Source organism: Drepanopeziza brunnea (genome assembly GCF_022702325.1).
Source record: "Drepanopeziza brunnea f. sp. 'multigermtubi' strain 214-2 chromosome Unknown ctg14, whole genome shotgun sequence".
Lineage (NCBI taxonomy): Eukaryota > Fungi > Ascomycota > Leotiomycetes > Helotiales > Drepanopezizaceae > Drepanopeziza > Drepanopeziza brunnea.
Window position 1 is genome coordinate 1815694 of NW_027094077.1, and position 26597 is coordinate 1842290.

Below are 26597 nucleotides of genomic sequence, written 5' to 3' on the forward strand. Positions count from 1 at the left end.
GCGATGTCTATAAGTAAGACTAGCTTTCCTTAGTTGTCTTAGTAGTAATTGCAAAAAGAGCGAAGTCGTTGCTTGATATACTGATTCATGACCTCGGTCTAGCCGTCGACGTTAAGATTGTAAGCTGTAGTAAGCTTGACTTTAGTACTAACAATTCGACAAAGTTCGCGCTAAAAGGTCGATACGAATTAAAGGCCGCGATCCGAAACGATAGAATCAAGGTGACCGAAATAGCGCACTTAATAAGCTAAAAACAATTCAGCAAAGCTTTTTGCAGTAATTTCCTTGTGGCATAATATAATGATTAAGCGTTTGAAAAGGCGGTCTATAATTACTAAGCTAAAATCGTGGCCTTCTTCGTCCAACGGCAATTCAGTGAAGTCTATTATAAGATGCTGATTAGCCCGGGCTAAAATAAGAAAAGGCACGAGCAATCTAAAGGTCTTGTCGCGTTTAGCTTTCATCTTAGCGCACTTGCAATTTGCAATATAACGAACTACGTTTGCGCTAAGTCCTTTCTAAGAGTATTTGCGTTCTAGCAGCTGTCTAGTCTTAGTAATACTAGCATGCGCTACGCAAGGTTAATCGTGAATATAGCGAATTAAAGCTGTGCGTAGCTTAAAAAGCTCGAAAAGGATTACTAGCCGCTTTTGAAAGTAAAGCTTACTATTCCGTAAATCATAATCAATATTATAGCCTTAAGCTACGGATTAGCGGATGTCTTGCAATAAGAGCGAAGTAGTATTAGCTTAAAAGACGCGGTCGATAATGTCGTAGCTATCGATGTCGTAAGTAATTATATTAGTATAGTCCGCGAGGTCTTCATCGAAGAGCATATCGTTTAGATTAAGCAAGTGCGGTAGCACTTCTTTTACAAAAGCTAAAACCATTTGTAAAATTATATCGGCCGTCTTAAGAGTGATAATAAAGATCGAATTGACAATTGTAATCGATTCGTCTATTAAGCAGCATTAAGCGAGCTCGTCAAGGATCGGACATAGTTCATCTTTAATAAAAGGAGGTTGATTGCAGTCAACTATAACAAGAAAAGGAGGTGAAAAGGGTTGTAAAAGAAGTTCGTGCAAATTGTGCAATACTTTTAAAAACAACTTTTCGTCGAAAAGCAATTGCTGCTTTCGGACCGCCCGCTAACGAGCTTTTAAAAAGGAGATGTCTTGATCTCGTCGTAAAAAGGCGTCAGCTAGAGTATTAATAAGGCTATTTCGGTACATGATAAAGAAGTAGAAATTAACGAAAAATTCCGCTTAGCGTGCTTAGCGCGCAATAAAGTCTTTTGTAATCATGAAGTACTTAAGCGCGCGGTGGTCGGTATAGATATAAACGGACTTTTAAACGCCGAGAAGCTCAGGTCTATAGTATTAAAAGAAACGAAAAATAATTAAGAGCTTTTTATCGTAGATAAAGTAGTTGAGTTCCGCGTTAATCATCGTCTTAAAAAAGAATCCGACTAAGTAATAAAATCTATCGTCTTAAAGCTGAGAGAAGACGCTAGCGACAACGCTATCAAAAGAATCGGTTTCAAGACGGGTTTGCTTGTAAAGGTCGTAATAACACAGAATAAAAGCGTTTTGCAATGCTGTCTTAAGCTTCTCTTAAGCTTCTTTGCAAGCTGAATTGAAAAAGAAAAGGGCGTCTTTAGCCGTAAAAGCGTTTAATAGCTTGCAAAGCTAGCTGAATCCTTTGATAAATCGCCGATAAAAGTTGCAAAAACTAAAAAAGGATTGCACGCTACGCACGTTTTCCTTATACTTCTAATCAATAATAACTGCAATTTTGTTTAAGTCTACTTCGATACTATTAGTACTAATTACGAAACCGAAGAACTTAATCTTGTAAATACTAAACTCACACTTTTTAATGTTAGCTTATAATCTATAATCGTTAAGGATACGCATGATTTTTTTAATATAATCGGTATGCTTTAACTCGTTCGTAAAGTAAATAAAAATATCATCAAAGTAAGCGGAGCAGAAATCATTTAAGTGTTCTATCAATATTTTATTAATGAAGCGTTAAAACGTCGTAAGTTTATTAGTAAAGCCAAACGGAAGTACTTTATACTTGTAAGTACCGTAACGGGTCCGGAATGTAATCAAATCCTCGGATTCGAAAGAGATACGTATGCAGTAGAACGCTTGCTGAATATCGATTTTAATAAAGATTTTAGCTTAAGAGATACGAGCTATTATCTCATCTATTAAAAGGAGAAGGTAAGGATCCTTTTAAGTGATTGAATTCAAACGGCGGTAGTTTACGCAAAGCCGCATAGATCTATCTTTCTTTTTAGTAAAAAGAATTAAGGCCGAATAAAAAGCATTCGAAAGTTTAATAAATCTTTTGTACAAGTGGTCCTAGACGTATTGCTTGACTTCCGAGAGCTAGTCGTTTGTAAAGCGGCGGAGAGGCTTTGTAATCAAAGTGTTTTTAATAGCTAAAGTAATCTTATAGTCTACTTTAAGCCGCCGAACTGCGAAGACATCGGAAGCTTTCTTCGAAAAAAGGTCTTTGAATTCGGCGTATTCGGAAGGCAATTCTTAGTTTACTTTAGCGTTATTAACAGCGTACTTCGCGCTAAGTGCTTAAGCAAGGTTTGCACGATTTATAAAAGCAATTTAAATAGTTTCTTTATCTTTAGAATCGATATTACGCCGATTTTACTCGCGCTGAATGTCGTGAATTAAAGCTAAGAATACGAACTCGTTAAAGAAAGATGCGTTAGCTTGCTTAGCAGCTTTATAATTCTTTCGAAAGCGTGTTAATATAGCTTTTATTAAGGACGCGCTAATAAGAGAGATGTTTATTATGTGCTAGCGCTTACGCTTATTAAAAGTGAGCCATGTCTTTTCTTTAAAAAAGGGTTAGCTACGATAAACTTCGCTACTCAAGCCTCGTAAAAGGGTCTTTATTATAGCCAAGCGCTTTTAAAGGTCACGGATAAAGCTAGTATTCCGCGTTAGAAATGACTTTGCTAAGCTAAGAATAAGTTGCAAGATGCAAATCTTAGCGTCTTGCTCTTCTAATAATTAATCGCGACGAAAGGCATCCTCTTAATAGCTCAGTGTAATAACCGTATAAGAGAAGTCTAAGAAAATGCGTAGTCTAAAATACGGAATAACAAGCATATCAAAAGGCTAATATAACTAAGATTTAGCCCCGAATCTCTGACCAATATCGTAGTAAGCTATGAACTTGCGACTAATTAATACGTCTATAAAACTTAAGTTGATGACCAAGAAAAGGAAATTAATACGACGCCGATCGATTATAAGAGTAAAGAGTATAGCGTAAGTGATTAAATCATTTAAAGCGCTATTATACCCGGTAAGAATGATTAAGTAAAGTAAAGTAACAAGCTTGTTACCGAATCGAGTAAAGAGTTAAAAAGCTAAAAAGGTTTTAATCGCGTTAAAAATATTCGCTCCGTTATTAATATATATAGTAGTCTTAATAAAAAATCCATTGCGTGCTAGTTCTATAAGAACTAAGAACTAAGGTCTTTTAATAAAAGACCGGAAATCAAATCGCAATTCTTTCTACAAATTATAGCTAACGCCGTAGTAAAAGTCTTTTCCACGGCTTAAAAGTTTCTCGAAAGAAGGTCATCTGCAAGCTCTTGACTAATAGTCATTTCGACGATCTTTTTGTTAAGCTTAAAGTCAAGGCATTCACGTTGCATATAGCTAAGCTTCTTGCAACTAAAACAAACGATATTAAAAAGACTAGTTGAGCGCGAACTTAAAAGGGAAAGAGATGTAGCACGAAAAGATAAAAAGGTTAAGCGCTAATTATCTTTTTTCAAGATGCCTCGTATGCTTAAGGTTCTTGCACTTAAAGTGAACGAGACATTAGCAGATAAAGAAGAAGCGTAAGAAGCGTAGCGACGTGCAATAACAGCTTCTTCCGACTTAATGTTGCGAAGTTCTTTATTAACGATAGCGAAGTATTCGTCTAAGCGTTCGTAGCTGCTTTACATCTTGTATTTCTCGACTATCAAATGGGTTTTAAAAGCGAAAGAGATCTTTTTACACAAGTCCTCGAACCATCGGCTGCGAGAAATCTTGCTAATGATTGCGAAAGCAATGAACTTGGTTCGGAAATCGTTGTAAGACATGCTTTTATTTATTATAAGCTAGTAATAGTTCTTGCGAGCTGATTAAACACGGTTGTGATCGAAGAAACGATAGTCTAAGATTCGCAAAACATTAGCGGAACCCTTGCAAGTATCGGCAAAGTCGAAAGATATGTGCTTTAAAATCATTGTCTTAGCTTTTCTTAAAGTGCATTTAAAATAAGCTTTTACTTAAGAAGAGCTAATAAAGAAGTTGCCGGAGTACTCTTTAAGAAAAAGCTTTATATCCATCTTTTATGCGTCGTAATCAACGTCACTTCGATAATCGCTAAATTAAGAGCGAGGCCACTTGACCTTATTGCTTTCGACAAAGAGTATAAAAAGATCTAAGATTAAAAAGTAGTACTCGAAGACTAGCTGCAAGTCTGCTGCTAAAGCGGCAAGTTTAATAGCATGCTAGACAGCAGGTTGGGTGGCCGAAAAGGCTTGCTTAAAAGCGCGTTCTTTTCGCAAAGCTTGTGCAATTGCAGTCATGATAGCGTTAGTCATGACTTCTTGCTAAGCCGTCGTAAAAACGAAAGTAAGTGTAGACATAGCGACGAGAGAGCCGCGAATAAGAACTAGTTCGAATACTAAACTGTCCGAGAATTGCTTACTGATTGTAAAAGGTCGTATCATAAAAAAGGTAATTAAGCTGATAAGAGGTCGAGGGAAGACGTATCGTTAGCGCTTAATAATAAAAACAATAGCTTAAAGATCTAGCTAAAGTGCAAGTGAAAGTGCGTCGTTAAATAAAGAAAGTGCGTTATCACTATCGGTATCTTTTAGCATTGCAATCTTTACTTAAGCATCTAAAGCGCGTATGAATTTGCTACTTCGACCTTCAGTCCATTCGATATTAAAATCGAAAGAAAGGTCGATGATCTCGGATAAAGGCTAAAAGGAAAAGTAACTCTCGATATGCTTTGCAACGTTTTCTAATGTTCTTAAGAGCGCTAAGACGCGTATAGCAATTAAGTGCCTTGTAGAAATGAACGCGTAGAGCTTACGCGCGGTGACTAAGAAGTCAGTAGATCGCAGCATTAATAAAAAGAAAGCATTCAAGTTCAAGAAGTTTCTTTAAAGCAAGCGTGATCTTTGTAGCCTTAGTCTTTCAATCTAGCTTGTATAAGGCACGACACAACGAAAAGGCCAGCTGTCAATTAAGCAGTAGAAAAAAAGACTTAAAGCTAAACAGTGACTATTAGCAAGAAGGGGGAAGATCAATACAAGCGAAGCGTGCACGTTCTTTAAGCCTTCGAGTAGGGTTTGTATAAAGGTATCAATCGCCGTTCTAATAAAGAAGCTTCGGAATCCTTTTTGTATATGTGTCGTATTTATAAGGTTTTAAAGAAAGATAAAAGGAAGGATTATAGCGAAGGCAGTCCAGGCGAAGGTGAGAGGTGAAGGTCGAATTGCAGCGATAGCAGTTCGAGCTTAAGGGTTTAGCTTTCTTTAAGACTATGAAATCAGCGGGGATGTCTGATCAAAGTACTTAAACTTTTGAGAGGGAAAGCGAGAGCTAATGTAACTTGAAAGGACCTTCGAATTGCAGCTGAGGCAGTTCGAAGTATATCGGAAACGAGGTCGATATAATGCTTCGCAGCGGAGGGTGGTAGTCGGTCTTTCTTTATGCTACGGCTGAGAAAAGGTAGTATTGTAATAAGCTACCTATCGGTACGCTTAGTGACGAGAAAGAAAGACGAGGAAGAGAAGAACTATAATACAAGAGAGCTGAGAAGTTATGTACCTTTGGCGGCCGCTAGCGTAGGCTTAGTCTTGGATAGGACTAGCCCAGCTTACTAATCCCCCATCCTCCAACCAACCTATGTGGCCTGATGGCCTAAGGCCTGCCAGCATCGTAACAACTGGTTAACTACAGTCAACTGAGTCAACTCAGTCAAACGAGCCAACTCACGTGGAATTCCGTTTGCTCTCCCGTTTGCCCTTCCGTTTGTACCTTCCGTTTGCATCGGTGGCTATAAGTAGCTACTACCTTACGTACCTAGTTAGAGAGGCATGCAAAACAAGCTGAATCCACTCGAAGAAACGAATACGTATTCGGACCTTGCATCACCCCTGTGATACCAACACAATCGGTCTGCTCGTTAAATATAGATCCTAATCGGCGTAGTAGTCGAGATAGAAGGAGGCTCGTTCGGATCGCCGGTAAAAGAAAATCTTTTCGAAAGGCTACCTTGATTCAATTTCGGCTCTCCAGACTCTCTTTGCCGCAGGAAAGAGAGCCGAAGGTTCGTAAGAAGCCCTTCGTACAGGTAAAGAATCGTAGCCCCTCGAAAACAAAAACAAATATGTTAACGACGCTGGGGACGATAAAGAAAAAATAAAAAGGACAGGCGTTGGGACCTGGATCAAGATATAGGTAATTACAACAGTCGCAAGCCTCGATAAAGAAAGAAGAGGAAGAATAGGCGTTAGGATCCGGATCGAGGTATAGGTATCGTATAGACGATCTTGAAAAGCATGACTACGAGGGTTGGGCTTGGAACAATAAAGAGAGCCACGGCTAAGACGAGCCCTCTCTTGCGCAAATGAAAAGACCGGGAGAGGATGAGAAGTCAAGCATGAAGCAGGATTCGAGAGAGCGCAGATGGTAGGTATGTATATGTATATGTATATGGAAAACGCATGGCCCGAGTGATTGAAGGCAGACGCGTTCCAATACCTACCCCATGTCTGTGTGCAGGACCCATTGACTTGCCTTCAGTGAAGAAACCGCGTGCTGGGTTTCCATGGCTGTGGGGGTAGAAGAAGCCGCATTACTCGTAGAATGAAACTCTTATTCTGAAGCGCATAGCAGGCACGCAGATGAAGCAGATGAAACAGATGAGGTTGGCAGCGGGTAGGCAGAATAAGGTTAAGAACAAGACCCGCGAGATTTAATAGCATGCTGGCTGGGACAATAGGTCTCCCTTTCCGAAGGAAAAATAAATGAAAACAGTGGACATCCGAAGAGAGCAGTATCAAATCAGAACGGCTCAGGTATATTGCAAAGGGAAAATCAGTGAAGATATCTGTGGGACCGACCATCATCCTGACAGCTCCCTTGCTTCTCACCAGTCCCTAGAAATGCAAGGCGGCCAGAGAGGCAGTGACTCTGCAGAAACAGAAGGAAATCCGATTATATTCTGCAGGAGTTCTCGGTCTTTTATACTTATCCGAAACTCGTCCAGGCCCAAGCTAGGCCAACCCAACCCAACGCCGTACAATGTACTGCAATGCAATGTCATGCAATGCAACGCTCTTCCTTTCCCGAAACCCAAACGCCATGTCCATTCCACCATCTACCTGTCTATGTCCACCTCCACTTCCAGCTGCCCTCACGCCTCAACCACGTTCGGCTTGCCCAACACCTCGGCGATGATCTGGACAATCTCCAGCTGCTCCTCGTCGGTGAAGCGCTGCTCCATCTCCTGCACCATGGTGTTCAGGTTCTCGGGCTTCGCCGGTCGGTGGTTCAGAATCATGATCACCTCGCCCTTGGTGAAGTCCCAGTGGCGGAGGCGCTGGAGCAGAGTCTTGATGGTGCGCTCATTGTAGGTCAGGGGCTTGCTGGCGAGAGGAGATAGCCATGCCGGGTCCTTGAAGTACTCGAAGAGCTATGGGTGATAGTTACGTGCTGGTTAGCAATAGTGATTGGTAAGGACGGCTGCATTGCATTGCATTACATTGCATTGCATTGAGTGTTCATCGTACCTCATGCACCATATTGTCGAGGTCAGTTGGGCGTCCGTTCTTGCGGGATCCATTTCTCTGTGCTTTAAGGTGCGTGAAGACTTCATAGTTGGTCAGCGTCGCGGACTGGGCCTCCAAGATCTTCATGATATTTGCTGTGTATTGCCTGTCGTTTGTTGCGTGTCGTTTGTTGCTTGTTGCTTGTCTCTCGTCTCTTGTCTCTCGTTAGCCTTGGTCTTGGACTCTCTGCAGGCTGATCCAAAGCTCAGACAGGGTATGCTGTATTCTGTTGTGTTGTGTTTTGTTATTGTGTAAGGTCTGCAAGCGGATATCTGCGTGCAAGTGCAAGCAGGCAAGCCAGAGTAGATACCGGTAGTCATCTGTACCTCTTGGAGTTGATACGAGAGGTTCCAACCAAAACCAAAATCGTGTGCACGTGGAGCACGTGGACTTACCATTGTTTTTTTTTTTTTTCTTCTTATCTTGTTTTTCTTTCTTCTTTTCTTTCGCTCTCCGACTCTACCTCAAGAGGTCCCTTTGAAGTACAGAGTATGAGGTAGAAGATTGCTACTATCTCTACTATCTACCTGAGGATAGTATATCTTCACATCTTCACATCTGCTCAGCCTCAGCCTCAGCCTTGACCTCAGCCTTGACCTCTTTTTTTTCCGGGTCCAGACCTCAACCCCGCTACCGCTTGACCGGATCGGGATAAGTGTGGTGCCCAGGCCAAGCGACGGGAGCTTTCAGTAACTTTTTTTTCGTTTTTTGCGCGAAACTGCAGACCTCAGACCTCAGACCTCTTCTCCCCCTCCCCTCCTCCTGTTCCTCGTCCTGTCTACTCCAAACAACCACCACCCCCACCGCCACCACCACCACAACAACAACACCTACAACTACATCAATCACATATCAAATGGATTGTCAACACCACGCTCGCCGCCGCTTGCTCCTCTGCTCTTCATAGCATCTCTATCGTCTGCTGGCCCTCTCCTGCCCCGCCACTCCAGTTCTTCGCGCATTGAAGTCCTATTATAACCTACTGTATCGATCTGCCTTCACTTTTACCGCGGTTGCAAAGCTAGCTAGCCAGCCAGCCATCTAGCTCATCTACCTAGTCACCTCCCCCCTCCCCCCCTCCCCCTCCTAGGAACCCACATTTCCACCTGGATTGATATTCACAATCCCAATTCCCAATTCCCCAATTCCTCAATACCCAACTCGAAATCCCAAGTCCACATCCACATCCACATCCACATCCACATCCACATCCACATCCACATTCCTCGGACTGCGCCATGGTCCGCAACATCGTCGTCCTCGGGGGAAACTCCCACCCTCATCTCGTCGAAACCATCTCTAACATCCTAGGTGTGCCGCCGTGCAACAGAATCCTCAAGAAGTTCTCAGTCGGAGAAAGCCGCCTGGAGATCCAGGACTCGGTTCGGGGAAAGGATGTCTACATCATCCAGTCAGGAGGGGGTAATGTGAACGATCACTTCATTGACCTTTGCATAATGGTCTCTGCATGCAAGACTGGATCGGCGAAACAGGTCACGGCTGTCCTTCCTCTGTTCCCTTATTCTCGACAACCCGATCTTCCCTACAACAAGATTGGTGCCCCCTTATCGAAAGCCCCAACCAATGTTACTGGAGGTGATTTCACTTTCGAAAGCCGGCCGACAACGCCAGCCCCGGGACAACCTCAAACCCAGGGTCTCGCAAATGGCAATGGCAACGGCACGGAGGCATTGAAAAAGCAGCTGGCCAAAACGGTTTTGGAGCAACAGAATGGCTACACCAACGGGATCACCCCGCCTCGAAGATCGGAGACGCTTGACTCCCAGTCCTCAATGAATGGACGAAATCGCGGCAACTCGGGCTCTTCTGGCCCAAGCTGGGCTCCTCCCTCTGGCCCAACGTACACCACCCACAACTTCGAAAACCAAGGTATGATCAAGGAGACGAGTAAACTGTTCCAGCCGAAGCCAGGATATAAGAAGTGGGTTGCCCAAGCCGGTACACTGGTGGCAGACCTCTTGACCTGTGCTGGTACGGATCATATCATCACCATGGACCTGCATGACCCGCAGTACCAAGGCTTCTTCGACATCCCGGTGGATAACTTGTATGGAAAATCCCTGCTCAAGAAGTACATCCAGACCAAGATACCGAACTTCAGAGAGGCCGTAATTGTCAGTCCAGATGCCGGTGGAGCTAAGAGGGCAACTTCTATTGCGGACGACCTGAATATGGAATTCGCATTGATTCACAAGGTAACGCGTCCCCGAACTCCAAACTTGCGCAAACTTATACTCCTAGGAACGTCGACCCACCCGTATTAACGAGCGCCAAAATGCCACCATGATGCTCGTGGGAAACGTCACGAACCGAGTCTGTATACTCGTTGACGACTTGGCGGATACTTCCAATACCATCACCCGAGCTGCCAAGCTGCTGAAGAAGGAGGGCGCGACGAGAGTCTACGCTTTGCTCACCCATGGTGTATTCAGCGGGGACGCCATCGACCGCATCAATGCCTCCCCCTTGGATAAAGTGGTCGTGACCAATAGCGTCCCGCAAGGCGAGCACCTCCGCCTGTGCCCCAAGCTGGAGGTCTTGGACGTCGGACAGGTCTTCGCTGAGGCCATCCGTCGCGTTCACCACGGCGAGTCCATCAGCGCTCTCTTCTGGGATTAGGCACAGGCAGGTATACATACGGGCGGGGCAGGCCGTTTATCTCGTTTCTTTTCACACATGGTTTTGGCTTTCTGATACTGTTGGCCAGCTTGCTTGCTTGCATTCCTCATTGGCGGCGTTGCAGGACTCGGACTGAAATTGGGTATGGGGAAGAGAATGAAGGCGATGTGACGTCGTGTCGTCGGACTCTTTGTCTCCGTACAATTGCTATACCCTCACCGTAAACCGCTTTCGCGGCTCACACATACTGATATTTTCAATCTCTGGAAGGAAAGACCAGAAAGATATAGAAATCTTTGGCTTTTTCCTCTTGAACGCTTCCCAAGTGCTGGAGTAAGGCGTGGGAGAGTTGCATTCCTCTGTTTTAGAGAACCAGCCATAGAATAAGAAAATAGGATAATAACTTTTGAGTAACGTCGTGTAAGGTTGGCGTGTTGTGTATCGGTATTGTACATCCGGACATGTATGTATTCGTTCCTCTGGCTCTAGCTATACCGAGATACAGTGGTGAAGTGCTGTCCTTGGTCAGACAAAGGGTAAGTAAGCTGAGAGCCTAGCTCAGTCAGGTAGTAACGTGAATTTCTACGAACTTCTACGCAAAAGCTAGCTACCGTATTTACATTTGTACCTTATCAGGTCAAGTGTGGGCTCTGTACCTTTCCTTCTCCACAACCCCCCTTGGCTTCTGACCGGGGACAACAACACAACACCTCCCCGCTGTATGGAGTACCGGTCGGTACCTCTGTTACCTACCTACGTCTGAACGCAGACTCGGGACATGCTCGGCCCCACTACCTATTTCTTCCGTCTTGCATCGTGCCGGAGTCTCCAGGAAAAATCCGACTCGACTCTAGAAGCATTAACAAATATGACGTCGCATCTCGTCTTCCTCCGAAAGTTCCATTTGTACCTAACCGGTACAACGTCACAGGCGTAAGTGGTAAGTACCGGTACACCCTGAGGGGAGGTAGGCTAACCAGGCCCGAGCTTGATTATCGAGATCTAGTATCAGTCGTAGCTGAAGTCGGCCTTTGTGATTATGAGGCGATTTTTATCATTAGTCTCGTTTTTAAAAATCTGAACGGATTAAAGCCGCGGGACGGTCTTGGGACGGTCTCTTTGCTCGAGGACGGTCGGTCTTGCGAATGAACCACCTATTCTTCGTTGAAAACCAGCGCTACTGATTTCACACGGTCCTATGACCGTCTTCTTAAAGAAATGGTCAGAGGACCGCCGTGATTGTAATATCGATTTCCGTTATTTAAAAAGGAAAGAAAAAAGGATTCGTTGATTAATAATAGCTTGAATCGCTATTAACACACGTGGGAGAAATTGGTCTTCGGTAAATATACTTAAGATTGGGGTCTTCTATATTCAGGAATCTATCTTCCCACCCTTGCTGCTCATTTGCAAATTTATTTTCGCTCCGGAGTCCGCAGTGCTTTGCATTCGCCGCTTCGGCTTCGTTGTTGATTCGCAGGGTGGTCGAGAAACATGCCGTAGATTTTTTGTTTTGCAGCTGAGATTGAGTGGCCGGTCCAATAAGTCGTCTATTTGGGCTGAATCGGCGTTGATAACGCTGGTGTTGTTGATACGTAAGCTTGAGAGCTTTCGGAGGTGCTGGAGGTAAAGGAAGTCACCGCCTCGGCCATGGTGATTTTGAGCGGTGAAATATTCTGCCATCGATTCTGCCATATAGAGCAGGGGTATAGGCACTTACTTTAACCCCAGCGCTTTCGTAGAATAATTGACCACAAGGGCTTCCATTGGTTCGGCTACCGGAGTAATATTAAGCCGATCACTTATTTAAACGAATAATGGATAGCGGCTTGAAGCCATCAATCTAAATTAATAACGCGCTATTGATTAATTACGGCAACTCCAAAAGCAAGCATCTGGTAATAAGAGCGAGCTCGGGAATAGTAGCCAACTCTTCGCTTATACCTTGAATGAGCTAGCAGGCTGGCAGATCCTCGAGTTGAGATTCGAGAAGCAAAGAAAGGGCCATGAATAGTAACGCTAATGGATCGACGCTCGCTTAAAACCGATGGATGCTGCAGGATGATAATATACGTCCGTATCCAGCAGATGCCTTTCTCTTTTGGGAGATTTGGAATATTCCAGATCAGGATTAGCTGTGACGGTATGGCGTGAGGACGACCTAGAATTTTGTTTTTTTATCTATCTCGTTTCTTTTTTTAGCGTCTTATATCAAGTCTAGAGCCTTTTAGAGCTTGAGGCTCCAGATTTGGGAGGGTCCAGAGAGCTTTAGGCGGAAGCTTGCTATAATCTATGATCGGCAACGACAATTTGCCGGTAATCGTCCACTGTCCTAGAATAAAGGTTAAGCATGTTACGAGATTATGTCTATCACTGCTTAAAGTACGAAAAGAGTGGTCCGTTCCTATGATGCCGAGAGGTTGGTGTCCAACTGCATGGCAGGAAGGGTGTGTGTATATATATATTCTTGGAGAAGGTTCCACCCAACCTTTACTATTTACTATCACACATTTTCTCTCTACAACATCTAACAACCACAACACCACTTGGAAATCAAGACAACTACAATACCACACAAACACCAGGATAACACTTCTTCTGGTTTCATCCTGAAAACCAAACCAACGCCATCAAAATGTACGCCAAGACAGCTCTCGTCTGCGCCCTCGCTGGCTTCGCTAGCGCATCTCCCACACCCAACCTACAAGCCCGCAACATGGACTCCAACATCTTCACAATTTCCACCTCCGGCACCCCCACCGCTATCCACCAACTCATCTTCAACGCCAAAGACAAATTCTTTAACCTGAACAACGGCACATCCACCGTCTGCCCTGGTAGTAGGTGAACCATCTTCCTTGCCTCTCCCTCTCTGGAGAGCCGAGCGCGCTAACCACTCTGGTATGTGCTCTAGTGGAAGTCAACTGCATGGAAGCAGGAAATACTACCGTCTTCACAACCCGGCCAGAGGCCAACACCCTGTTCCTCAATTCCGTCTCTGCAGGCGGCCAGCAGGTCTACGTTGCCGCTGATGGTGCGTTGGCCTTCTTGGCCGCCCACAGCCGTGATTGTGAGTTTTCCCTGTCTCCCCCACCTTCTCTCTCTCTCTCTCTCTCTCTCTCTCTCTCTCCCAAATCCACCATTTCGCTGACGACGGAAACAACCTCACAGTCCCCGAAGGAAGCCTCACTGCCCCCTTCAAGTTCAAGCCCGCCACAGCGCCAGGCCAAGTCGGCAGTCTGAAATTCAAGGGCAAGTCCTTCAGCGCGTGCAAAGATAGCGCTACCGTCGAAAAGGACGTGTGGAAGATCTGGGCGAACGCCGTGGGTAAGGGCACGGGCGTCGAGTGTATCAGCTTTGATGCCGAAACTTCACAGTGGGATGGCCCGCTGGCTTACGAGTACCAGTAGACACTTGTGTAGGTTAGAGGTAGGGAACTGTTTAGAGGAGGAGGAAGAGGAAAGGAAGAGGGTGCATATTTGCATAGCGAGCAATTTTGGTCACGATTTATTGATGCATAGCGTTTGCTTGTTATCTTAATCCCTGATGAATGATGAAACTTTTAATGATATAGATTCTGGTCTTGCTTGTTTCTTCGGCAAGAGTGTGTTGGGTCTCGTCGCAGCGCCAGGAATGTCCTTAACCCCAAGTGATTTCCATTTTTTGACTTTCATAAGAATAGATACATGCGTGTTCTATCTGATGGCCAGAAAAGTCGAAACGTTTTAGCTATGGTATGGGGATGTTCGGAATCTAACCTTATTCTCGCGTGATGGTGAAGTGTTGTTGTCCAAATGGGATCCGGGCAAGTCTTTCGGTGGTTCTCGCTTAATGTCACAAGACTCGGGAGCTTTGTAAACAATTCCCGTGCCATGAGATACGGAAATGACGCTTATGAGAACACTTCTTCTGATATTCAAAAGGGGTTTTATCTTAGTTCCATCTTATAGGAATGTAAGCTCATGGCTTGATTACCCTTATCGAGTCGGCCTTTTCTCACTTCAAGTATGAAATACCCCAAAAATGATATATGAATCCTGACATACTACGCAAACTGACATTGAATATACATACTCCCAGTCCGGGTCCCAGTCTCCCTCCCCTGAGCGCAAATCAGGAGCCAAACCAAGAACCGAGAGCACTCAATCATCACTACATAACTACATAACCTCACACCCGCCCTCACTCAACCCGCCACTCCCTCCTTCCTTCGTCCCCGCCAACGCCGCTGTCCGGCAGATATCCTCAAACACCTCACGCACCAGCTCGCCTGTCGCGGCGCTGCACTCCAGGTACCGATCGCAGCGCATCTCCTGAGCGACGCGGTACGCCTCCTGCGGGTAGATGATGCCGTTCGCGTCCGTCTCGCTTCGCAAGTCGCGCTTAAGGCCGAGGAAAAGGATAGGGAGCTCGCGCTGCGCTGTGAAGATCCGCGTGGTCTCTTTGATCCACTGGGGTTGGGTGTCAGTGGGGGTTTACCTTTAACTTTGGGAGGGCAGGATGGGGAATCGGTGGGGGTTGATGAGTTGGGTGAGACAGGATGACGATGATGTTGATAATGATGATGATGAGAATGGAATAGTGCTGGAAACTTGGATGCGTGGACCTCCACAGAGGTATACCTACGAATCTTTGCGCGTTGATGAGGGATAGCCGTGAAGAGATGTCATAGCATAGGACTATCACGTCTGGCTGCAGCAGAGTCCAGTGCTCCGGACTGCTCGTGTCGTAGAACTCGAAGCGATACGGGCGGTTGAAAAACGTGATGTCCAAGACGAAAGGCTGGTTGCCGTCTTGGAGGAGGGGAAGAGGGCCTTTGCTGCTATGAGCGATGGACCCTTTGCTCACACGACTATGGGATCTGATCAATTCCGCGAAGATACGAATGGAGAGAATGCATCTCGGAGGTGATGGTCGTTGAACGGGTGCGCGCGATGCATACTCACGAGAGGAAAGTGCTCTTCCCACACTCGGCATCCCCAAGCAACAGGATCGAAGCTTCAGGCGTCTCGATATCGGCCATGACCTCTACATCTTTTCGAGTCCTCAATGGGTGAGAGAATTTGAAAGAAAACGGCGTCGACAAGAAGAACGTGTTCCCGTGCCGCTTTATCTTCGCATCACGTGGGTCATCCTAGCGCTCTCTATAAAAACTCTGGACGCCCGCACATCGCCGTAAGTGAGTCTGATCAGTCGCTGGGTATGCGACCCTTATTCTCCCATTCATTTAGACGGCTGGAATCCGTGCGTCTGAAACTGACTTCTTCGGCTTCACCATTCACGTCACAAAGTGGAGTTGGGATAAAGAACACTGAAGGAAACAGAGAACGTGTTGCTGCTTCGGAAACGTATCGGAAGAAAATGGAAGCGGAAACGGGAAAAGCACAAACAACTGCTGAGAAATACGCAACATGGAGCCAGGAGAAGCTGATTGAGAGGGTCACACAGCTGGAAACTGAGCTGAAGATCAAGAATCTAAGGTATATCAACCCCCTTCTGTATATATATGATAAACCGGACGGAGCTAAAGCAAAACCACAGTCTCGACACAACCCCCGAAAAGAAGTCCTTCAAAAAGCCCCGTACAGAAAGGAGGTTCGACCCCTCCAAGTACAGCACCCGGCTTGTAGCTTTCAAGCTCGCCTATCTCGGCAAGCGCTACAACGGGTTCGAGTGTCAGAAATCCGTCACGCCTCTCCCGACAATTGAGGAAGAGCTGTGGAAAGCCTTCAACAAGGCGAGACTTATCTTCCCGGATGTGGTCAATCCGAGACAGCCGGGTGAGGTGAACTGGGATGGGTGTGAGTACAGCAAGTGTGGGAGGACGGATAAAGGGGTGAGTGCTTTTGGGCAGGTGATTGGCATTAGAGTGAGGAGTAATCGGCCGTTGGCGAAGAAAAGGGAGAAGAGAGCCTCCGAGGAAGAGGTTCAGGAGGGGGCAGACGAGGATGTTTCCACATCGACAGTCAGTCCGGACGATCCTACGCGAGGTTTCAACTCATACGCCAGACCTGGCTCGGTCGAGATGGCCTCGCCGGCTCTAGCACCTTCCAGACTGTCGCCACAAATGACTCCGACACCAGATCTCGGCCTCTCAGACCCGGATTACGAAGAAGCTCTCAATTTCGACCCCATTGCAGATGAAATCCCCTACTGCTCACTGCTCAATCGTCTCCTCCCACCAGACATCAGAATCCTAGCCTGGTGCCCAGCACCACCGCAGGATTTCTCGGCACGTTTCTCCTGCCGAGAACGCCAATATCGGTACTTCTTCACCCAGCCGGCGTTCATGCCTACGCCTCCGCAGCTGGAGGTCCCAACTCAGAAAGGCCAGACGGTGGCGATGGAAGGCAAGATGAGAGATGGATGGCTGAACATCAAGAAGATGCGAGAAGCGGCCAAGCTATTCGAGGGGATTCACGATTTCAGGAATTTCTGCAAAGTGGACCCGGGAAAGCAGATCTCTAATTTCGAAAGGAGGATCTTCTACGCAGATATCGAGGAGGTGGATGATTCGACGAGTGGATTGGCGTTTGTCAACGGTGCGGACTTTGCGCCACATTCTACTCGCCAGGCTGTGAATCCGAAAGTGTATACGTTTACGCTTCACGGGTCTGCCTTCTTGTGGCATCAGGTTAGGCACATGGTCGCTGTGCTGTTCCTCGTTGGACAGGGCCTTGAAAAGCCGTCTATCGTTTCGGAGTTACTGGACGTCGAGACGAATCCCGGACGGCCGGTGTACGAGATGGCTACCGATACACCGCTGGTGCTTTGGAACTGCGTGTTTCCGCAAGAGGATGACGCAGAAAGAAAAGATGCCATCCAATGGCACTATGTCGGCGATGATCCGAACAGCGGCGACCAGAAATACGGCACCGCTGGGATCATGGACGAGCTTTGGAAGGTCTGGCGGGAGAGGAAGGTCGATGAGATTCTAGCCAGCACACTCTTGGGTGTTATCGCCAAGCAAGGAAGACCGGCTGGGGATTTGAGTGTTGGGGAGCCCAAGAAGGGAAGCAGGAGTCAGAAGGTGTTTGATGGGGGGGACTCGCCGAGACTACAGGGTCTCTACACGCCCGTGATGAAGAAGCTGAGGATGGAGACGGTGGATGTCATCAACGAGAAGTACGCGGTTAGGAAAGGGTTCGAGAACTCAGCGGAGATGAAGCTGCTGGGCTTCAGGCGCTTGAATAATGTGGTTGCCTCTGCAGATACCCCGGCCGAGAAGGCAGACAAGTAGATAGGCTGACAGAAAAAACATACATCACTGTGATTGGAAACGCTGGCACGTGTACAGTATCGTGCAGTATTTCTGTTAGGTTCATTGGCCCCTGGTATTTTCCCATGGTATATATCGTATCCAAAAACGCCCTCCTCCCAAGCCCAACCCGTTCCTAACCTGTCTCCCTCTTCTTCAAGTCCCCCTTACCACCACGACCACCACCACGACCACCACCAGCTCCCCCACCACCATCATCACCAACAGCAGGCAGCCTCTCCTTCTCCTTCGCTCCCTCAAACAAGCAAGCCCTACATCCCCTCCAAACCTTCTCCACGACGTCCCTCCTAGGCAACAACCTCGGAAACACTACCACAACGCTCTCTTCCCCCTCCACCACAACGACCAGGTAGTACCTCACCTCGAAGCCGCGAAAGGCCTCGTTGACGAGGACATCCTGGATCTTGACCGTCGGGATGAAGCGCGTCGCGCTGCTGCTCAGGTAGGTGGCCGAGGACGACGACGTCTGGATGCCCAGGCCGCGGAGCACGAGCAGGGACTCGGTGGTGTGCAGGCGCAGGGAGAGGAGGTAGAGCAGCGCGGCGGAGCTCGGGAGGAGCAGGATGAGGGGGATCCGCGCCGCGAGCAGGGAGATCAGCGTCCCGATGCGGGTGCGCGTCGTGGCGCCCAGGACGTGGTAGATGTATGCCTCGGACAGGACTGATGGCGGCGTGCGGGTAGACGGTGCTGGGGCCGGAGGCGGCGCGTAGGAGGAGAGTAGGTATTTGGAGTAGAGGAGGAGGAGGATGGCGAGGGCGGCGACGAGGCGCAGGATGGATGTGAGGAGGATGAGAAGGCGGAGGGGGAGCGTGAGGGTTGGGGAGGTTGAGACGGTGTATTCGACTGTTGTTGGAGAGGGGCGGCGTATCCGCAGATGGGGGCTCGTTGTTAGCATTGCTGCTGGAGGGTGGATTGAGGCATTGGGGTGTTGGCTTCTTTGTAGGAGAAGTGAGTGAAGGAGGTTGAAGCTCGAGGAGAAGGCTGTCGTTCTCACTTATCGATAAGAAAGAAAAAACCCCCCGTCGGGTTCCGAGGCTCTTCGGTTTTGCAGGTATGTGAAGCACCTCCCAAGTAAGGTTGTACTCCTAATAGAGCATGAGTATATCATTCATGCAAATCCCAGGCTTTTAGTGATATCAATCCTCCAAGTAGAAAAGCCCAGTTGAAAAACTCTGACCCTTTCCCAACGCCGGGCCCATCCATTCGTGCCCTATTATTATTCCCCAGTATCAATCTCTAAATCAATCTGCACCCCATTGCTGACTCCATAATCCTCCAGCGTCAACTGGTCCTTGAACGGCCTCTCTCCTTGTCTCTTCAGCAGGATCTCATGTGGTTGTCTCCCAATCCTCGCCGCAACCTGCGCCTTGAACAGCTTGATCGGATCCGACGCCAAACACGGAATCGCCGCCTTAGTCCCCAATCGGTCGTTAACATGCACGATAATCATCGGCTCCCCATGGCTCGCAGCCTGCGGTACCGACGCCGTAGCAGCGGGCGCGCGCTCGGGTGGCTTGTCTGTACTCTCCGCCGTATTCTTCGCCTTCGAGGGCCCAAACTTGTCCGCGACGCCGAACTTGTCTTCCACCGAATTGCCCTTGCTTTCCCGCTCGGCGGGCTTCTCCCTGTCTCGGCGCGGTGAGCGCGAGCGATTGCGGTATCCACGCTCTAATCTCTTGCCTCCGCCTTCACGCTCGTCGGTGGTGCTACGCTTGTCTTTCCACTTGAAGCCTCCGCCGCCGCCTCGTGGTTTGTCGCGACGATCGCGGGTGCGGTCCCTTTCTGATTCAGAACGTCGAAGGGGGGATCGGCTTCGTCTTCTCGAGGAGCCTGTGCTGGGCGACCGAGAACGAGGTCTGTCGGACATATTTGTTGTGGTGGTTTGAGTTGTGATGTTTGGAGTAAGCAAAGTGATGAAGCAAGGCTGAGGCCTTTCGAAGCGAGGACTAGCGCGGATTTTTTGGAAGTCTTACATTTAACTTCGTAAACACCCCATTTGAGAGGGATAGCAGTAACTGACAGTGATATTAAATTTTGAAAGAAACATCCGGTCGATCCTGAAATGCAGAAAAGGAAAGTTAGAAAAGAGCAAGAAAAATGTCCTGGTGTAACAAACTGGATGAGGCATTGGGGAGACAGGATTCTAGCTATTATCGTAGGTGTGGAACTGTGCATTTAATATCAAGCCTCCTGATTGTCGTCATCATAGCCGCATCTCTCAATTTAAACTCATGCTGTATGTATACTTCTGGCGAATTCAAACTTGCCCACGAACCACGAGCCCTCACTCATCACTCCGAACCATCCATAGCTTCACATTTGTTCACTTCAGGCTTGTACATGCTTGAATCAATTGTAGGTAAATATTTTTTGCATACTTGAGTATTCTGAATCTTAGTGTCTCAGTAGCCAGTTCGGAGATGCGGAAAATGTGGTATTGAATCAGAAAATATGTATTCAAAGGCTAGACCGGTATACATAAGCAAGAAGTTCACGTTGAAAGCATCATATACTGTGTGAATAGCTCAAAACAGGAGAAATCTTTTGAATATCGATTCCTAACACAACCTGGCTATTTTCAACGTGAAAATATTTCCAAAAAAAAAGGTAAAAATAACCTTCTCGTGCAACCAAGGCCCGAGCGACTCCGAGCTTCAATTTCTCTATGGAAGATGCGCTCACGATCTGTCAAAAATCCATATCATGGAAAAAAAACCTATTCAGATTCCATATTTGATAGCACTTCAATGCAAGCCCTTAGTAAATCGTCTCTAAGTCTAAGCTGGAAGAGGAAGGCAGGCCAGGAATTAAGCGAGATCAGGGATAAGGGGGAGAAGAAAGTCAATAATAGATTTCCTCATTGCGACTACCCATTAGAAGTTTTTTACCACATTACATTATGATCCGTAGAAACAATGTCAGTGAAATTATTTTCTGGACCTATCAACAGATTGTGATAGTGAAGTTAAATCTTCACTCGCTCTCCTTTGCAAGGAGAAAATTCACCCACTCACCTTTGCATAAGAGTCAAGACTCTCCTCTTGAAACGAAATATCTTTACTCACCTCAGACTTCTCAAAAGTGAATTTCAAGCCCTGGAATCTGAGAGAATAGCAGCAACAACGTCCTGAAAAAATAAATCACTCAGCTCTTCCTCAACCTTCTTGTAACATCACCCTTCCGAAACACCTTCAAGATGCCGTCAAAGATGCCCGTACCACATAAATCCGAGGCCTCCCATAAGACACACGGTACTGGCTCCCGCAAGAAAACCTCACTCATGAACGCATTTCGCTCCAAGGGTCCCACAGACCAGCATGGCCGAACCAACTCCCCGATTGAGACTATCCGTCCTAAGGGCATCCTGAAGAATCCGCTCCCAAGCGTCGCAGAGCCCAACAATGATCACGTCAGACGCGTTCTCACTTCGTCTTCGTCAGAAGCGTTCATTGCGAAGATGAAATCGGAGCTTTACTTATCTCAATTCAAGCGGGTAAGTCTATCTCCACGTCCTCATGGAGCACTTCACTCCGCTCAGCCTTTCGATCGATACCTTCTATAGCTCGGGATATTTCTGACAGAGAGCAGGCCCAAGAAGCCTACCTCGAGCGCGACCTCGACCTCTGTATCCACCACTGCACCGAGATCCTCGAATCCTCCTCCCTCCACCTCGATACCCGTATCGAAACCCTCCAGCTCCTCGCCACCATCACCCCCTTGTCAAAAGCCCACGAGCACCTGTCTGCTGCCCTTCGCCTGCTCGATCTCGCGGCTGTCCGTGGAGCGAACGGCGAGCACTTGCAAATCCTGCTCGGTCTGCGCATCACGACGCTTGATATTCTGGCGAGAGTGGAGAACGAGATTGTCATGTTCGAGCTTGGCGTGGATGACAGCGATAGCCAGGGAAGGATCGGTTCCGTTCGGTTTAAAGGGGCCAAGAGGTACGATTTATAATTCTTGCGATGGAAGCAGAGTTTGTGCTGGGTGCTGATATTGTTGCAGGATGGGAGCGAATGTGAAGATGATCTACCGGCCACTTGTTTCGCTCCTGGCTCGTTCTATGCCCTTACATAAGTTAAATGGGATGGGAGGTGTTATGGCGGCGGAGAGAAATCCGAGGTTGGACTAAATTGCATCTCGTACTTGGCATAACGTCTATTCTGTTTTCGGAATCAAAATGAAAAGGAAGTAATCCTGCCAAGATTGTTACTTTTTGGTTTACGCTCGAGGCTTGCGCACAACCATCCACAAGCAATACAGCAAAGAAATTTGCAGGGCACACCTGGAGTATTATTCCGTTCCAATGTATCGCGTTGACTCTTCTGAACCGAGCAAAAAGCTCGCGAAGACTACTCATTCGATACGAGCAACCCAGCCATTCGTCCGTAACCTTTCAACATCTTTCGCGAGATCGATTTCAATCCTTACGCAACGAGCCACGCATCCAATCAAGTATTAAGACTGGATGTTCTGTCGGCAAGGTCATATACTGCAGAGGTTTTCTTTGCCGTATGTTTTCCCTCCCGAGTGTTCCAGAACGCCAAGACCTCTTCGTGCTTTACGAATAAAGACAAGCGGCTCGAGCGAATTTACCACAAACCCTTTTCTTTAAAAAGCTATCGTAATCTCAAGGATGCAGTAATAGTGGATTTCATCGGAATCTAACAAACGGTGTAAGGAACAGGGAAATACCTGCTCGTAGGCGTTTCGAGCACCTAGGCTGGTTACTACACCCACTTCACTGAGTCGTCTCGGTTCTTCTAGTGGCTACTTCAACATTGCCACCTCCGAAACAGACAAGATGATTAGTGCAGCGGCCTTTCAGCACTTCACTCATTCGGCTTCCTCATCCAACCTCAAGCTCCGCGTACCTTCCCGATTCGGCTCTCAGAGCTAAAAAGCACACTTGGAGCATAATATATATACTGATAATAGAACAACTAAAAGAGGAATAACGCAACAAAACTATAGGAGGCTGGAGACCTAACCTAGCGCAGCTGTTCGCTGTAGAGACAGAGACTAAAAGTAGAATGGAATAGAGAGAAGCAGAGGAAAAATAAAGAGACGATGTTAATTTAAATAGAACGAAAAAAAATAATGGAAACATGAAGGGACGATGGTTTTTAAGTAGACATAGAGTAGAGAATACGCGAATAACTTTTAGATTCTTTTAGATTTTAAACTACGTTTAAGAACGAAGGTTTATTACTATATAATTACGAGAGTTGCCAAGCGTATGCTGAGCTTTACGATTGCTGCTACTATTATAACAGAGGAAGTAAAAGTAACCAAATAAGTATATTAATAAGGACATTGAAATAAACATTAGGCGATTGGGTATAGACCGTACAATAGCCACTAACGCCTGCCCGTCTCAGCATTAAGATATACTCCTTTCCACGCACACACACTTTGAATAGCTTCCTTTCTTAGACTTGATGATAGGGGTTTAAAAAGGTATATTCGTACTAAGTCTTTACACCTGTGGATACCTATATGATATTAACGAAAAGAGAACAAGGTGCCAGATTCCAAACTTCCCGAACTCCATCTTCCAACCCTTACTTACTCATCGAACCTATCCTTTTCCTCTTTGCCCTTTCCTTTCACATCCCCATCACTTGCCTTCGCTTTACCAATGAGGGAAAAAAGGAAAAAAAAAAGGGGGAGGTGGGCGGGGGTTGGGGAAGGAAAAGTCCAATCGCCATTCAGCCCCTACCCAACCTCGGCACCACCGAAAGCAAACACAGCAAGCACAGCAAACAGCAGCACCCACAATAAAACACATTAAAGCACAACAATACACCCAGCACACCTATCCAGCACATCTACTCTACCTACCCATCCATCCATCCATACTTATCCACTCATTATCAACCCAAATCCCTAATATCAAATACCCCCCCCCCCCCCCCCCCCCCCCCCCCCCCCCTTCACTTCTTCCGCTCTCAACTCAACCCAACCCAATCCAAGCCAACTTAACCCACCCGAGCCAAACTCTCATCTCATCCCAAAACCCCCCCTCTTGGATTGGAAACAAATACCGAGCGAGCAAATCCATTTCCTTGAACAGCTGTCAACTTGTCCATGGAAAGAGTTGAAAGGGGAAGGGGAAGGGGAAGAGATTTAGGGGGGGGGGGGGTTGCAGACTATATATATACTGTCTGTCTGCCTGCCCGCCTGCCTGTCTACCTACGCAGTAGCACAATGGGGAAGGGAAGGATATGACAGCGGGAGGAAAAGGGAAATGAATATACAACTATCATTTGACTCCAAGCAGAGGCCAAGCAGAGGAAGCCGGTACCAAAATAGCAAGCAAGCAAGACAAAGTTTCAATATTAATTTCGATTATAGAGCGTCCGCGAGGGAAATTTGGACAGAAAGACGCCAGCCGTGGTATATCCCCGATTTCCCGAATCCGCTTCTCCTCTCATTGCCATAACGCCGCCGCCGGGTCATGGTTGCCGTCATCCGTTCCAATCCCGATCCACCATTCCGTGTCCACCATGTACACCCAGATGTGCAATCTTCCATACTCCTGTGAGAAAGGGAGGCCACAAGAAAAACAACCAGGCACTCATCATCTCCTCGCAGCCCGCTTCCCCATCTTCGTAGTACTGTCATCCGTAGCCTGCCGACTCATCGGCGTACCACCCAAGCTCGACGCCCCCTGCGAAATCTGATTCACCATCGGCTCGCCTCCGAGGTCGCCGCGCATATTGCTCATCGGCAGCTGCCCACTCCCCATCTTCTCCCTGTTGTCACTCTTGACCCAATGATTATACTTCTTCGGCCATGCTGCCTCTTCCAGCAAAGTCTTGGCACCGGGCTCCAGCTCGAGGTTCGAGCCAAAGCCTCGCTCGTCATTGTAAGTGCGTGCACGGCGCATTAACTCAATTTCCGCATTCGCCTCTTCGGGACTGAGACCTTGCAAGGGCACGACGGCGTCTTTACTGGGATTGGTGGCGAATTGGCGCGTGTTGCCGCTGACAATCATTTGTGGGAGGCGTGGGATTTGACGAGTAAGCGCGAGGAGGTTGGATGGGTAGTTGATTTCGTTAAACATGTCAATCCCGTACCCCGAAGAGACGACGTTGCCGCGAGTGCTCCGCGTAGCGTGAGAGAACTGGCGCTCCATCATGGCGCCGCCTGGAGGGGAGCCCTCATCTTCATCCTCGGCATCGCCTGCTGTGGGAGCTTTCTCGTGGTCAGAGCTTCGGTCGGGTTTGCCGTTGGTTTGGCTGTCTGCGTCTTCGGAGAAGGGCGCGTGTCGGAGCATGTATGCGTAGGCTGCGAGAGCGGACGCGTTGTACGTCAAGCAAAGCTCCTTCTCGTTGAAGAGCTTGTCGACGCTGTAGAGGGAGGAGCCGACTTGGTGCGCCATCAATCGTTGCTTCTCGGCAAGCCAGTGCGGGGTGCTCGCATCATTATCACTACGGTGACGTCCAGGGGCAGGCGACTCGTCACTGTCAGGAGCCTTTCTCTTGCGCTTATGACTCTCTGTGAAGTTGGGGAGTTCTTCAGCATCGCGGCGGTGTCTGGTAGTTCGCTTGCCATGGGGCGCACTGGGGCTTGCGGGGTTCGCAATGCCAAATTGGCTTGGATGTAATAGGAGCGCATGTGTATTACCCTCTCCAATCTCAATAGCATCCTTATCCTTCGAAAGACGAGCCTTCTTGCTCATGACGCTGTTGATCAATCGGTCCCGAAGGGTGTCGGAAAGGGACTTGTATTCGGTTATGGCGACTCGCTTCTTGTAGGCATGGAAGGAGTTGATCTCATTCATCTTGACATCGTAGTCCCTCTTCAATCAGTTGGTTAGCAAGTTTTCTTGAAGTACGGGAAACATGCACACCCACCTTGAGAGTGACCATAGCCGCATCTCGCTCCTCTTGCGCATCGTTGACCTCCTTCGCAAACTCGGCATAAATTCTCCCAGCCCGCTGGGGAGGATCTGGACCCAGAGCCTTCATCATAGTCCTTTGGATATTATTCTTGACCAGCTCATCGATCTGATCGGCTTCGTCTGGAAGGGGCAGCTTGGAATGAACGTCGGCCTCTGCAATGAGGTTCGAGTCGATCTGGATAGCTTGGAGTTGGGTACGGTAGTGCTGGTCTCGATTCGCAGAGAAGGACATGGTGATTTCTGCGAGGCGGTCGGCGAGAACGGTGCGCTTCTTATCTCTCTTAGACAATTGTTGCGGCTGGAGAGGGGGCGAGTTGGAGTGCTGGCGCTCGATGCGATGAGAGCCCATGACGGGAGAGGGATGTGGTGAAGCGCTCATGGTTGAGGCTGAGGTTGGGTTTGAGGTTGAGTTTGAGGTTAAAGTTGGTCGACCTATCCCAGATATGTTCGAGGTAAGGAGTTTGGCAGAGTTCTCTCTGGGAGGGGAATCGAGTAGTTAGGTGTCTAAGCTTGTTGAGTTGGGTGAAGTGAAGCTGGAACTGGTAGAGAGGGGCTGTTCGACGATTGATCAGTGATGAGGCTTGTCGGCAGGCAGAAGTTGTAGAAGCTGCAGAAGAGTTGTTGATATGCGAGGGGCGGAAATATCCTTCGTATTGTAGTGTTCTTAAAGAGTCGGCGACATTGAATGGTCGGTTGACAATAACATTTCTTCGTGTTGTGGTGGTGGAGCGATGATCTCGGTTCGTCTTATGTAGCACACATGACGGAACCAACTACGGGGGCTGTTTATCCGGTCGGACTAGGCATAACGATTATCCGAAGCCACACAATTGCTATCCTCGCCAATATCAATAGTATCAATAGTAATTAAAAGGGGCAAAAAAAAA

At 47.4% G+C, this 26597-nt stretch overlaps 9 protein-coding genes across 9 annotated transcripts; 4 read left to right on the top strand and 5 right to left on the bottom strand.

Moving 5' to 3' along the window:
- Positions 1 to 7470: 7470 nt before the first annotated feature.
- L3040_008091 (uncharacterized protein) lies at positions 7471 to 7972 on the bottom strand (the record flags this gene model as incomplete). The annotated part of the gene is made up of 2 exons (XM_007291918.2): positions 7471 to 7749; positions 7847 to 7972. 2 exons carry the CDS (start codon positions 7970 to 7972, stop codon positions 7471 to 7473), a joined length of 405 nt encoding a protein of 134 aa, XP_007291980.2.
- A 1151-nt stretch (positions 7973 to 9123) lies between these two features.
- L3040_008092 (uncharacterized protein) lies at positions 9124 to 10525 on the top strand (the record flags this gene model as incomplete). The annotated part of the gene is made up of 2 exons (XM_007291917.1): positions 9124 to 10101; positions 10148 to 10525. The coding sequence occupies 2 exons, from the start codon at positions 9124 to 9126 to the stop codon at positions 10523 to 10525; spliced, it is 1356 nt and encodes a 451-aa protein (XP_007291979.1).
- Positions 10526 to 13160: 2635 nt separating this feature from the next.
- Positions 13161 to 13935, top strand: L3040_008093 (uncharacterized protein; the record flags this gene model as incomplete). Its single annotated transcript, XM_066154803.1, has 3 exons — positions 13161 to 13365; positions 13440 to 13595; positions 13697 to 13935. 3 exons carry the CDS (start codon positions 13161 to 13163, stop codon positions 13933 to 13935), a joined length of 600 nt encoding a protein of 199 aa, XP_066010697.1.
- A 750-nt stretch (positions 13936 to 14685) lies between these two features.
- Positions 14686 to 15548, bottom strand: L3040_008094 (uncharacterized protein; the record flags this gene model as incomplete). The annotated part of the gene is made up of 3 exons (XM_066154804.1): positions 14686 to 14976; positions 15152 to 15377; positions 15472 to 15548. The coding sequence occupies 3 exons, from the start codon at positions 15546 to 15548 to the stop codon at positions 14686 to 14688; spliced, it is 594 nt and encodes a 197-aa protein (XP_066010698.1).
- A 338-nt stretch (positions 15549 to 15886) lies between these two features.
- Positions 15887 to 17765, top strand: L3040_008095 (uncharacterized protein; the record flags this gene model as incomplete). Its single annotated transcript, XM_066154805.1, has 2 exons — positions 15887 to 16005; positions 16067 to 17765. The coding sequence occupies 2 exons, from the start codon at positions 15887 to 15889 to the stop codon at positions 17763 to 17765; spliced, it is 1818 nt and encodes a 605-aa protein (XP_066010699.1).
- A 154-nt stretch (positions 17766 to 17919) lies between these two features.
- On the bottom strand, positions 17920 to 18699 carry L3040_008096 (uncharacterized protein; the record flags this gene model as incomplete). The annotated part of the gene is made up of 1 exon (XM_007291915.1): positions 17920 to 18699. One exon carries the CDS (start codon positions 18697 to 18699, stop codon positions 17920 to 17922), a length of 780 nt encoding a protein of 259 aa, XP_007291977.1.
- Positions 18700 to 19020: 321 nt separating this feature from the next.
- Positions 19021 to 19671, bottom strand: L3040_008097 (uncharacterized protein; the record flags this gene model as incomplete). Its single annotated transcript, XM_007291914.1, has 1 exon — positions 19021 to 19671. One exon carries the CDS (start codon positions 19669 to 19671, stop codon positions 19021 to 19023), a length of 651 nt encoding a protein of 216 aa, XP_007291976.1.
- Positions 19672 to 21000: 1329 nt separating this feature from the next.
- L3040_008098 (uncharacterized protein) lies at positions 21001 to 21933 on the top strand (the record flags this gene model as incomplete). Its single annotated transcript, XM_007291913.1, has 3 exons — positions 21001 to 21297; positions 21393 to 21745; positions 21807 to 21933. The coding sequence occupies 3 exons, from the start codon at positions 21001 to 21003 to the stop codon at positions 21931 to 21933; spliced, it is 777 nt and encodes a 258-aa protein (XP_007291975.1).
- A 2451-nt stretch (positions 21934 to 24384) lies between these two features.
- L3040_008099 (uncharacterized protein) lies at positions 24385 to 26089 on the bottom strand (the record flags this gene model as incomplete). The annotated part of the gene is made up of 2 exons (XM_007291912.1): positions 24385 to 25608; positions 25664 to 26089. The coding sequence occupies 2 exons, from the start codon at positions 26087 to 26089 to the stop codon at positions 24385 to 24387; spliced, it is 1650 nt and encodes a 549-aa protein (XP_007291974.1).
- Between the last annotated feature and the right edge of the window lie 508 nt (positions 26090 to 26597).